General features: G+C 41.0%; 1 protein-coding gene across 1 annotated transcript in view; it reads right to left on the bottom strand.

Annotated features, from left to right (window-relative positions):
* Window positions 1–2,033: 2,033 nt before the first annotated feature.
* Window positions 2,034–13,779, bottom strand: part of KIAA1549L (KIAA1549-like ortholog) — a 62,830-nt gene continuing 51,084 nt past the window's right edge. The window contains exons 16-19 of the mRNA XM_010022628.1: window positions 11,041–11,138; window positions 9,685–9,830; window positions 7,216–7,367; window positions 2,034–2,315 (exon numbers count right to left, since the gene is read on the bottom strand). Coding sequence (XP_010020930.1) covers window positions 2,034–2,315; window positions 7,216–7,367; window positions 9,685–9,830; window positions 11,041–11,138 — 678 coding nt within the window. The remainder of the gene's footprint in view (window positions 2,316–7,215; window positions 7,368–9,684; window positions 9,831–11,040; window positions 11,139–13,779) is intronic.

The following is a 13,779-nucleotide window of genomic DNA, read 5'->3' as shown; positions in this document are numbered from 1 at the left end:
GTCTGTCTCTGCTAGACTGTATTTATATGGAAGATTGAGTTTCTTTGGTTGTTTTGTACCCAAGTCATCCAAATGTCTATTTGTGTACTCCTGACATAGCATGTTTATACTGATCATTAACATTAATAGGGTTTCCTTTTTTTTTTTACTTGGTTTATGGAAATTTTCTGACTATTACAGACTAGTCACTTATATAAATATACAGCACATATATACACAGAAATTACAAAAATACATTTTATTTATATCTGATTTTAAATAATAAAAATGAAATTTCACATTTGTTGAAAGATTAGCTAGCATTCCAAAAGCTTCTGCAATATTTAAGGTATTGAGCAGAAGATATCTGTATATTCTAGGATAACTGTGTATCACAATCTCAGTCAGGGTTTATAATATAATTATTTGGGGGAAAAAATAGCTCTGCTTTAAAAGTTTGTGCTTCATCAACTTCATCTTCTGCCCCCTATTCTAGTCTCCTCTCATTTTACTGATGGCCGAAAAGCTAAACTAAGTTCCCTTTCACACCTCAGTAAAGACCAAAGAAACTCAGGGAAATGAAATGATCAGACAAAACAGCATAAGCAATTGAGGAGAACTAAATAACTTACTGAAATGAAGGACATCATTACCTTTAACTCCAGCTGACACCATATATGCCTAACACAACAAATATTGCAACAACTTCAGTACCCAAAGCTAACTGCTGAAGGAACCGAAAACAACTGTGATCTCCAACAAGTTTGTACAACTGCAAAAGATCAACTACTGCCCCATTCAATTGGTTTGATTTTCTTTTGGGGTTGGATTCATACAACGGTGCAGTTTAACAATCAGTGACCCTTATCTTGCACAATATAAAGTCAGTATAATTTCTGGAGATGCTCTCTTTTACACAGAACATTAGTATTTTTGTTAATCCAAGTAATTGCTTACTTATTTACACATTAATATAGTAATTAGGTCCTCTACATTCAGAACTTCCTAGGTGTGCATTCACTGTTCCAGTGTAATCAAAATCTCAACTGCAGCTTCAGGTAGCACTTTCTGGCATCACTTTAGTAGATATCATTGTTTAAGAAAGAGAAAAAAGCACTGTGTTAAACAGAGGTTTTCTTGTCCAGGCAGGTGTATTCATTATTCCAGGTTGGAAAGACTTGCTTAAAGGTCTCAGGTTTACCAGCTTCACATACATTCAGAGTGAAAAGCCTGAACATAGAGCAAACGCAAGTAACCCTTTTTCATTTATCTGGAAGCTTCTAGCACCAGTATCCTTTGTTGGCTCTTTGTGCATTGCATTCTTTCATACTGAGCAAAATCTCGTCCATAACTCATCAGTAGCATCAAGGGACAAGGTAGCCACCAATTATCAAATTATCATTCATCTTCTTCACAGTCTTCTCTCCTTTCACCTCTTTGTACTGTTAATAGGATGAGGAGAATCAGAGCTATTTACAGGATAATTATTTGTATTACTTACTCATCTCAAATTCTTTTGGTTTGAATACAGTCTCTAGAATGAAAAGGCTGAATGACTGTATTGCCGAAATCAGCGTCCCTTATACAATGTCCTGCAGCAAACAATTAACATGACCCGTTCTGCACATACCGTGGCCTTTAGCTAACCATGTTCTACTGTATCCTCTTCTTGAATCAAAGTTTTGACATGCAGAAGTTATTTGCAGCAGCTCTACCTCTGGGCCTGCAAATGAAACACTTTGTGGCACAGATATGTTCAGCAGCATCCCTATTGATCATGGGTCATAATACAAGAGCTAAGTGACAAACAATTGCATATGATCACCCTTATCCATATTAAACAGTTACCTGGCAGCATTTCCTTAGCTGGCAAGCAGAATTACATGTCTTCAGAGTTCTGTTGCTGTACTTTAAGTCATCTCATAGTACTGACATTTCAGACAGAGAAAAATGCCATCACTTTGGCACAATCACAGCAAATTTGTAACTGAAAACAAGAGTCACTTTCTTGGCTACTCCAGGTTGCATGATACAAATAGTGTGCACAAAAGATATTAGACCTGGAACTCAAACATATCTGTTTGCTTCTTGGCCAGTTTAGCAACTTCTTCTCTTATTGCCTTTACAAGGGCAGCTGTAGAAATGTTGGTAAGAGGAGCATCAGATGGGTCATTTTCCGTCAGGCTTTGCTGGGAAGCTGCAGTGGATGGCAAAGGAGCTTGCTCCAGGCTGGGATGCATGCTTGCTTGCTGGCTGTACTGCCGAGGCAGTCGGGAAGGAGAGTTATGTTGGTAGCGGGGCCTCGGATAAGCCTCAATGTATCCAGGAAGTGGAACCTGTAGAGTATTTAATTGCACAAAATTATACAGAACAATTGATCCATAGTGCCACCTGCCAGGTAACACAACCCTCCCCAGGGCAGAATAAGATGGAACAGATAGGACCATATGAAGATAATGTAAACTTCATAATCCTAAGCATACATTTACAGCTGTCTATCTTGACATGTGCCATTTATGCACACATGCCAATGTACCGAGCACTCGACTTCCCAGACTGTGGCAGCAAAAACACCTAGCAGGGAAAACACTGCATGTCCTGATATACCATCACTGCAAAAAGTCCAAGGGGGAAGACTTTTCTGAAAGTGTGTTCTCTGCTTACTATTCCTCCTAAACATTTCAGTTTGAAACAGGCAGCACCACTACATTGCAGGACATCAAAAAGCCTAGAACAGAAAAGTAGAGTTCACTGATTTGCAGCCACCGCCTCATCCAAGTCAGCCAAGTCTCTAGACTTACTGTTCCTAACAAAAACTCACTACATAAGCTCAGGTACACCAACCTGGAAACTCAACATGGAAAAGAAGATTTGAAGTCTCAGAAGTATCAGGATTTCTGGCCACATTCCATGGGGGATTCAAAATTTTACTCTGTTGTAACTTCAGTGAATTCAGCCCAGTGTTACACTGGCTAAAATTAAAAGAATAACTTAGGTTCTTTAGTTACTATGAGATACTAAATTTCCTTCACAAATCCATGAAGCATGATACAAGTTTTACTGTCCTCAGAAGTTTTTAATGCATCACATAAAAATAGTATTTATGTTTTGCAAAAGTCTATAAAACAGGAATCTACAGTCCTTCATTTTGAAGAAGACTTTATGTTGTTACAGAAAGCAACCTATAACCTGTTACTAGGACAAGATAATTTCTCCTTGAGAAAAAGCTTGCCAGCTAATCACTCTAGTACTTGCCAACAAGAAGCAAGGAAAGTTGGGTGATGCTCTTCTATGAACTGAGTCACTCGGAAAACTACACTTATCTACACTATACTCAGTATATGACACTTAGAATCATGGAACAGTTAGGGTTGGAAAGGACCTTAAGATCATCTAGTTCCAACCCCCCTGCTGTAGGGAGGGATGCCTCACCACCCTCACAGTAAAGAACTTCTTCCTTATGTCTGAGCTGAACTTCTCCTGCTTTAGTTTGAACCCATTACCCCTTGTCCTATCACCACAGTCCCTGATGAAGAGTCCCTCTCCAACACCCTTGTAGGCCCCCTTTCAGATACTGGAAGGCTGCTATGAGGTCTCCACGCAGCTTCTCTTCTCCAGGCTGAACAGCCCCAACTTTCTCAGCCTGTCTTCATACGGGAGGTGCTCCAGTCCTCTTATCATCCTCGTGGCCCTCCTCTGGGCTTGCTCCAACAGCTCCACGTCCTTTTTATGTTGAGAACACCAGAACTACACACAGCACTCCAAGTGGAGTCTCCTGAGAGCAGAGTCTCACGAGAGGGGCAGGATCACCTCCTTTGGTCACACTTCTTTTGATGCAGCCCAGGATACGGTTGGCTCATGTTCAGTTTCTCATCAACCAACACCCTCAAGTCCTTCTCTGCAGGACTGCTCTGAATCTCTTCTCCCAGCCTATGCCTGGGATTGCCCCAACTCAGGTGTAGGACCTTGCAGTTGGCTTGGTTAAACTTCATGAGGTTGGCATTGGCCCACCTCACAAGCGTGTCCAGGTCCCTCTGGATCCCATCCCTTCCCTCCAGCGTATCAACCGAGCCACACAGCTTGGTGTCGTCGGCAAACTTGCTGAGGGTGCATCAATCCCACTGTCCATGTCACCCACAAAGATGTTGAACAACACAGGTCCCAACACCAACCCCTGAGGGACACCACTCGTTACCCATCTCCAGATGGACATCGAGCCGTTGACTGCAACTCTGTGTGCAGCCATCCAGACAATTCTTTATCCACCAAGTGGTCCATCAGTCAAATTTATGTCTCTCCAGTTTAGAGATAATGAATCTGTTAATTAACTTGTAAGTGAAGAGCTAAGTTTCCGCAATGTTTAATGACTAAAACATTAACTTTGCAATTCTTTTTGCTTTAAATTTGCTTTAATGTATTTGACTTCCCAAATCCATTAGTCTTGCATAAGCATATAACACAGGTGGTCAGGCCGGTATGTCAGCTGATTTCTGGGTGTCAGTCAGGCTAAGGTGTAAGGTGCATCACCCACCAGGGCCTTCTGGGGAACACGGGACTGCAGCAGGGACTGCAGAATGACAGCTTTGGAATTTTGGTTAAATCCCATTTTGGCCACTTCAAGCATCTAAGAACCCGTTAAAGCCTAACCACTAAGATTCACTCATGCTCCTTATGATCTCGGATATCCTTCAAATGACGAAGAGAATGTCAGACACATTCGGAATAGTGTAATGAGACAAACACAGGAAGCAGGCACGATACAAAAGTGATCATTAAACGCAGCTGCCTCTTCAGTTTACAATAGATTATTCAAGACATTTTAGTAGTACAACATGTGAACAGGCCACTAGAGGCCACCAAGTTACTACTTTAACTAAGCAGCATCTGGCAATTTGGAAAATAACTGCTTTGTTGGATACGGTTGCCCTCTCCCACAAAACGTAGTGCTTCAATACTTACCATTTAACCGCGAAAATAATACACAGCAGTAAATTGAGCTTATAAGAGAATTCTTTTTTGCCAAATCTCTGTTTCCCATGTTCCCTGTTTACAGCCTAGCTGGTGGAAATGCATGCAAAGTAAAGAATTTCAATTTTCACCTTATGGATATTAAGCCATTGTTCTTACAAACAGTCAAGAAAATCTTGCAAGCATGATCAAGCTATACTCTAGAGGCTCAGAAACCAGAAAGCATCCAGAAACTCAAACCTGGAATATTCCTTTAGGTCTTTACTTTTTGCAGTTTTATTCAGGCTTCTGACTGTATTATGTTGCTAACACTATTACTAGTTCCTCTAGTAATGATTCTCAAATAAAGACAATCTCTTGTCAGATTTGCAGTCATTGGGAGGTGCAGATTCCATGTGGAAACTGCAGTATTTTGGTTTAAATTTTCTTTTTCTTCCTGCAAGGTCACAGGAGGGATGAAAATCTGAGCACTCAGTTGTTAAAGCTCTGTAATAGGTAAATGGAGTTAAAAGGAACATTTATTTCCTTGGAATTCTATATTGCCACAGTTATTTTTCAGGCAGCTTCTTGCCTCCCTCACCATTCCTCTGTGTACGATCCACTGGCACTAACTGCTGTTCCCACCTCTTTCCCTGGAAACAGTGAAACCCACAACAGGGTTCTCTTCTCTTTCCAGAGGAAGGAACTGGGGGTTGGACACTTGCTTTCCAGTTTCATCCTCCACTTTTGACATGTGATCATAGAATCATAGAATAGTTAGGGTTGGAAAGGACCTTAAGATCATCTAGTTCCAACCCCCCTGCCATGAGCAGGGACACCACACACTAAACTATGTCGCCCAAGGCTCTGTCCAGCCTGGCCTTGAACACCTCCAGGGTCGGAGCATTCACAACTTCCTTGGGCAACCCATTCCAATGCCTCACCACCCTCACTGTGAAGAACATCTTCCTTATATCTAGATATCTGACTTTTTTCATGGGACTGCTGCCAAGAAGTAGAGATGCTGAAGGGAAAAGAACAGGAGATAAGTAAAATATTTTTCCTGATTTGTCTGGTGGTTCTTAAAGAAAACGTTTGGATGACTGCTCAGATACAAGAGACCTCCTGAATTTAAAATGTTGGTAAGGTAAAAACCAAAAAAAAACCCAACCCCAAACCAACAACACCAACAAAGAAAATAAAACAGTTTTGCCTGCTTTAAATGGCAGCTCTGGGGAGGGAATCTGTACCACAGCACCACAAGCCTCCCGGTGTCAGGGGCACAGCAGCAGATGCGCTCAGCTTACAGATGAACCTCTTTTTTCCCAACAGTTCAGCCTACAGATTCAGGCTTGCATCTGACAGCCAAACCAAATTCTTTTCCCCGCAGGCATTAGGAGCAGTAATAAAGATTTGCCAACAAATAGCCACCCCCAGGCACATTTATATGACCATGTTGTCTCTTGCTTAGCTGCTCAAAGCCAACTTAGACTGTAACTGCCATCACTAGAATATTCTGTTGACGATATGCACAAGGAAATAGAATCTATCTCCCAGTTTGTTTAGCTGAATTGGTTCTGCATAAATACCAGATGTGAGCTCAAGCAGCAGAACTGATCTTTTCTTCTTTTCCCTAGTGGAAAAAAGCCCTACATTTTAGAAATTGTTCCAAACATGATAAACTACTGCAATTCATTTTAGGATGTTTCAACTTTATTTCTTTGAAACGTAGGTACAGTCTGGGCTAAAAATTACGTCTTTCTCAGACTAGGATTGTGCAAGTAATGATTTATTTTATGGTCTGTCACTCTAGCCTGCAGGAGGACTTGAATCACTGTGCAGCAGGAAGGGCTGCAGCAGTGCTCTGAGCTAGGATTCAGGAGCTGGTCTGTCTTGAGAGAAGCCTCCAGAGGGGAAAGATGCTCCCCAGCTTCCAAACAGCACAAGGCCACCTTGAGAGGCAACATCATATAATCCTGCCTTGTGCCTATCCAATTATTTAACCTCTGTCTTGGGAAAGAAAAATGGTACCTAACTCACCAGCTTTAAATGGGTGCCAGTCCCTAACCTAGTGAATGATATAACTCTCTAAAGACCTTGCTTTCAGTTCATGGGACGGACAGCTAAAGTATCTATGTCCTTTCTTACAGCTTTTCATTACTAGGGATTATTCCCATTCAAGGAAGAATTATCCCTCTCATGTTCTTTGCTGACCACTTAGCATTGCTTAAACCCTCTCCTGTGCAAATCACAGAAAACATATGTAGTTAGAAAAGCAAGGATGCTTACTGAGTCTGCCCACTGCCCTGGTAATTCATTCTCTCCAGCATAGGGCATCCAGGCTTGGTTCCTGTATGCGGTGGGTGGTGTTGGGATAAAATAGCCTGTGAAGCCAGGTCGGTTTGCTGCTGGTATGGCAAACACTGCTGGGACGGTATTTCCTATTAAGAAAGAGAGTAGATATAATTAATAGCTGCCATTTTCAGTTTTAAATTAGAAGATAGTGCTTATGAAGTAACTAATTTGTGGTTGTGAGAATGTGACCACCATCGGCTGGATTTAAGGCAATCACCATTTGACTATAACACTTCTATCATGCTGGGAAATACTGGAGAAGGCAAGATTTGCAGTTGTCTAAATCATGCAGAGCCTTCAGATAAAGAAATGAGGACTTAGTCCTTAGGACTTGATCCTTGTAACAGCTGATCTTCATCAAAACTTTGAACCATTAGAAAAAAGGGTAGGTTTTCCCCCTTACGTTTGCTTCCTTGTATTCAACTTTTAGCTGTTGTTACCATGGATTTCAGAGTAATGCACCTTTCTTTTCACAGTTTACATAGTCTGTCTTCAGAATTAAACTGCCTTAATATCTCTAGGCACAAAATCTATAAAAATGAGTGATACATTTAAAAGGTTGTAATCTCAACAACCCCCTCATAAAACTTCAATGCTTCAATAAAAAGTACGGAGGCTGTACCTGCTCAATTCCTTTCCTAGGAGCAGTCTACAACTGCAATAAATTATGCAGCTATGACTTAAACATTTTTAAGGAGACTCGTTGACACCAGTTCAGTTTTATCACAGAACAAGTGCCTCCAGAGCAGAAGCATATCATCTGTTTTAACACTGCCTCAAAAAAACAGAAAAAAAACCCCAAAAAAACCCCAAAATAAACAAACAAAAAAAAAAATCAGAAAAAATGGGAAGAAACCACGAGGGATGTTTTCGTCTAAAATACAGACTGAAAACTTGTATGTTATGCTTTAAGTTTACACAGTGTTTTCTACTGCCAGGGCCTAAGTCCTAGCTTTCGTTCTGACACTGGGTTGTAGTGCCTTTTCCCCTGTGTCAGAAGAATGCTGGAGTCACTGAGCCCTCCGAGAAGCAGCCACCATCCGGTTGCTATGGAGGGATGGGATCCGTGATGTATGCCTGCATGACACGTAGCCATGGGGTATCTCACAGGACCTCTAGACCGATTTCCTTCGGCCCCCTGGCTTGGAAGGAGATGGCCTAAGAGAAAAGGTGTGGGCAATCCTGGTTCTTCCCAGGCCATAAACAGCACAAGGGTTGCTAATTTAAATGAGTTAGCAAGGCTAGAAATACGTATTCTTCAGACATGTACAGAGAAGAAAGTGCTGCTCCTGTAGATGTCACACAGCTTCTACACCACAGCAAAATAAGCTACTATTGAAAATGAACATTCAATTAGCTGATGTAACACCTTATCCCAAATTCTTATTGCAACGTCATTATCATAGAGCTGATGCTGATGGGCTGCATGAAAGTGACATGAGGCTGTTTCATGCCAAATCAGCACCTGCAGCAATGTTTCCTCATGTATTGAGGCAATACAAATTTGTTTTCCTACCAGAACATTAGAAACACACGTGTTACAGTTTCCTCACAACTCTCCTTTTCTGTCCCTATACTGCAGCCTTTCGCAGCACATAGCATCTATCAAATATAGGAATTTTTCCTCCAACTACCCCCAGGATTATTCTGGCAAACTCCACAATGTACACAAAGGTCGCTTCGTCTCCTCTGAAATGGAGCCACTCTGCAGTGGTAGCACAACATACCTGCTTTTAACATATAGCAATAAAATCTCCACACCACTGGAAACAATAAAAAATTCATCACAGAGTACATTACTTGAGACATGAAGAGCAAGCTTTGGTAGTTAGTATATTTTGTAGCTAGAAATGCTTTAAAAGGAAAGGGTGAGCATCTGCTCTTTTCAGATTCACACGCACCATTTGCAGAAGGTAAGGCAATAAGTGAAGGCAGAACAGCTCCTTCAAACCTGCTGTATTTAATTAATTGACAACAGATTTGCATATCCACATTATTATTCCCAGTAGAAGATGTTGAATACAACGCAGGTAATTCTCTATTACTTCTGAGAAAGCTAAGAAAGATTTTTTTTTTCCTAGCAGATTAAAAGAGCCATGTCTAATAAACCTACTAAAGACTTTGAACCAACAAGAGTCACTTTTTTTTAATCTTGTAAGTTCTTCTCTATAGCTCTTCAAGAAAACATTCCACCAGTGAAAAGCTATTTTAAGTATTTCCCCAGCTGTCATCCAGATACCATCAAAAGAGTGTATTAGCTTAAACTTACGATATTAAATCACCTAATACAGTTTTTCTCCAATTAATCATCTATATTTGCTATATCCCATACATTCATTTATATGCAAACCAAATTATAAGGCTCTCAAAGCTGCAAGTTGTATGTCTGCATTATTTTTTCACCTGAGTGAAAAGCTGCCTGATCAAGTGGACCAACAGACATCGGAGCTCTTGAACCCGGTGCGAAAGATGCCTGATCGTGATGCTGGGCCTGATCTGCCCCACTGGACTCAGGTATTCTCACTTTGCTGCCAATATCGGATGTAGACCTGTGCGTTAAGAAAGAAAAAAACAGAAACTTTTGCCATTGTGACTGACACGTGAGATTCATAGCCACATACAGGCCTATCAGCTACAGATGGTGACAAGCCAGCTAGGAATGAGCTATCTGGTTTTGCTCTGGCATGACAGAAGTTTAAAGAACAACTGGAGAACAGTACTTCTGGAGAAGTCTGAGAGCAACTTCTTTAGCTGGGTCACTGCTTTGCCAAAACATGTTACTGCCATCTCATAGAGCCTTTGCTGCTTCAGATGCCTGTGACAAAGCTTCACCATAGTTTATCCACACCAGACTGCAGACACTGCCATATTACTACAAGTATATATGACATGGTATCGTATGGTCGGAGACTACTATGGTAAGTCATGTTAACTGCACTTGGGAAATACTAACATCTTTTGAAATGGTGCATCCCAGTTGCTTCACAACTAAAACATGTAATGGGTGAACAAGAGTATGTCAGCAGACAGTGTCCATGTCCTGAATGTTTGCATGGAGTTCCAGTGTCATTAGCAGCCAGTCAGGAAAGTCTCCTCTGGCCTCAGTGCTCCACAGCAATGCCCAGCAGGCCTGCAGTGCCTCCAGCTGCAGCTGGCATCAGGCAGCACGTAACAGCACAGGGCTGGGGACGAAATGAGTGAATCCACTACAGAACTGGGAAAATTCCTTGAAAAGCATTTTATAGAGTGCCTTGGTGTGAGGAAGAGGCAGAATGTATGAACTGAGCTAAGGCAATCAGGCTTTTGCATGGATTTGGCTTCAGAAACGCAGGTATGAGGTATCTGAAAGCTAGGCAGAAATCCCTGGATCCAGGGTGCTGAGAAACATCTCACAATTCCTCCATATCCTGTTGTGCTATCTCCTTACAATAGAGACAAGCAGGGAAAATGACAGCGTGAGTTATCTACCCCATGCCTGCAATACACTGCACCATTATGTGGATTGAGGAAAAGCATGTTTTAAAAGAAATTGGAGATTGGATTTCCTAATTTTATTGCAACTGATTAGCTATTAGGAGACAAATTTCATTGTTCTTCCTTTCCTCTTCATATTGAAGTGAAACAAAATCAACATGTTTCGAATTTCGTTAATGTGCCTTTTTATGTGGCTTGTAAGTGCTCCTTCAGGGTTTGCCCCAGTTTGTGTTACAAACAGTGGGGTTTAGAGCTCATACCCAAAATAAAACAACAGATAAATACCTCCTGAGAGATGCAACAGCCACAGGACCTGTTCTGGGAGGGACAGGTGGTGGAGGAGAACCCATCACCATCTCAGGAAGCTGAGAAAATCTGTAAGCCTGTAGAGGAGAGAAATAAATATTTCCTGAAACACCCGTGTGTCTCAGTCAAATTAAAAACCAAAAGCAAGTCAGAAGTTAAGTGCTTGCTTCACGTGCCAGCCAACAGGAAGCTAACTTTTTGTGGCATCAACAGTAAGTGCATTTTATTTTCGAATTTACAGTGCTTGGGTGATTTTAGGATGTGGGAGAAAATGTGAACAAATGAGTTCAGAGCCCAGATGAAGTCTAATTAAAATAAAGCATATTAAACACTGTCTCTGTGACCTTGCTGGCAAAACAGATCTGTTATTATTATGTATTTTCACTTCCTCCAGAAAAAAAGTGGTTTAGAGATTCAGAAAGCATCCTCAGAGCAGCACAAATGAAGTAAAGCTGCCTGTGAGCAATGCATATTCCAACCTCTTCCTTTCAGCCTTCAAGAGATGAAAATTCTTCACAATAAAAAAACAAACAAACAAAAACCCCAAACAAAAAACAACCAAGCTTTGTAACATTCTAAAGCAATAACAACGGTTTCAAACAGTTCTGGAAAAGTAGAGCGATTCAGAGGAACACAGGGCCAACCCACTAAGTCACAACATTAAGCATCTTGCCCACGGTAATTCTGGATTTTATCACTAATACATGTGAAGGATGAGTAATCGTGTGCAAGAAACACACAGCACCCAAGAAATAAGATGTAGGACAACATTTTATCTTCTAGATTCTTTGTACTGCTATAGATTAGAGGTCAGAGCAATAGCAAATAACAAATGATGGGGGGGCTGTCCAGTATCAAGACATCAAGACAAAAACTGGACTCCAAAGTCTAATGGTGGTTGTTTAGACCTCTAAAGAAGAGGTATGTATGTGGTTTAGCCGGTAAAGCTCCCTCCAGGAAGAGCAGAGACAGCTAGAAACACATTTCCATGCCATGAGTCACTAGCTCCTGCCTGTAGAAAGAGCCTGCAGCATTTACATGATTAGCTCAGACTCAACACCTACATTTAGGTTTGAATTTGGCAATATAAGTCCCACACTAAATATCAAAAACCACTCTCAGTACTCATATTTAAAAATTACACATTTAGACAGAGTTCCAGTAACTTCCTTCTCAAAATGCTGCAAAACTGGGTTAACACACAGGAAGAGTAACTTACCAAATACTGACTTTTGATGTCAGTATCTCTAAGGGAAAAGCAATACTGAAAAGCGTCTTTCTCCTGCCTCTCATTGCACCCCTATGATAGCAGGGCAGAGTCACTCAAAGGCATGTCTATGAAGGCATGCAATTTTTCCTTTCATGCCACAGAAAAAGTCTCCTAGTATTTACTTTCAGCATGTTACAATGGTATTTAAAGTATTTCTATACTTAGGTGGGGAAAAAAGAGTAAAATAAGGCAATGGTACATTTCCGAGCCAGTGGTTGGAAATACTGATTTTTAATGAAAGAATTGTAGAGAAAAAAGAAATACTGAATTTGCATCAAAGAAAACCTCAATTAGATTTCTCCTAACAGTGCCGGACTTGAAATGGTCCACAGTGCCTCTTCTGCATCTGCGAAGCTGGCAGTGCTCTTGCAGGCCGAAACAAACACTTCCTCTGGCTCCACAAGCCTTTCATCCCACATCTTGCTCTTGGCATGCATTTGAGAATATGAAAGTAAGTACGAAATTAATTCCCCCCTAGTCGCGATTGAAAGGAACAGCACATGAGCTAATGTGACTGAGTATAACAGGGTGGGTAAAGACGCAGAGGTAGATTTGGGGGTTCTCTAGTGTGTCAGTGGATGTGCTTTGGCAAATGGGTATCAGAGACATTTTAAGATATTGCAGAGAACAGTTCACAAACGTGCTATGACTTGCACTGAAAATTTGGGGGGAGAAAAGAAAATCAAAGCACTCATTTTACTGTATACATGGGAGATGAACAATTCTGAGTGAGAGGCAATATTCTGCTGATGGCTGCATGAGCATGCATAAGCCTATGCATGGGCAGATGGAATCCTGTTAAGGGGAAAATTCCTATTAGGAGATCTGCTACACCATGCCAAGGAACAGTCCATCCAGGGGCACAGCAGCCAGCCAGCCCTCTTTGTGCTGACCTTCCATAGACACCAAAATGGATACGAGAGCATCTCCAATAACATTGCTAGAATTTCTCCAAGAACTGGGGCATTGGTGCTTTCCTGAATGCAACACATCAGTGGAAAAAAGTGTTGAGAGGCTAAATTAAACCAAAGATTTACTACAGGCGCCTGTTACAGATTGGGATGAGCAATTAGGTTCTAGGCTAACTGCTGTGATTATAGAAAGAAAGTCACTTCACTGGAATTTGTACACTGTTGTAAATCCAACCAGGAAAAAAGAAAAAAAACCAACACCAAAACCAAACCAAACAACGAAACAAAACAAAACCCCAGCTGATTTCACAGAAAATTTGCCTAATTTTATTCTTTAAAATGAGTTTATCCTTTAAAAAAAGTTCATTGCTTGTTTTTCACAAACCCACAAAACACAACCAACCACCAACAACGAAACCAAACAAACAAATCAAACCAAACAAACAAAGATGAAAAAGGGAAACATCCTGCATTGATTCCAAACTCTGTTTTGTTGGAAAATAAGGACTTATATAATACAGACAATTTAACAGTCAC

The sequence above is a fragment of the Nestor notabilis genome, unplaced genomic scaffold (genome assembly GCF_000696875.1).
Source record: "Nestor notabilis isolate BGI_N333 unplaced genomic scaffold, ASM69687v1 scaffold4699, whole genome shotgun sequence".
Classification (NCBI taxonomy): domain Eukaryota; kingdom Metazoa; phylum Chordata; class Aves; order Psittaciformes; family Psittacidae; genus Nestor; species Nestor notabilis.
The sequence above is the reverse complement of the archived record's forward strand: the minus strand, read 5'-3'. Positions and strand labels throughout refer to the sequence as shown.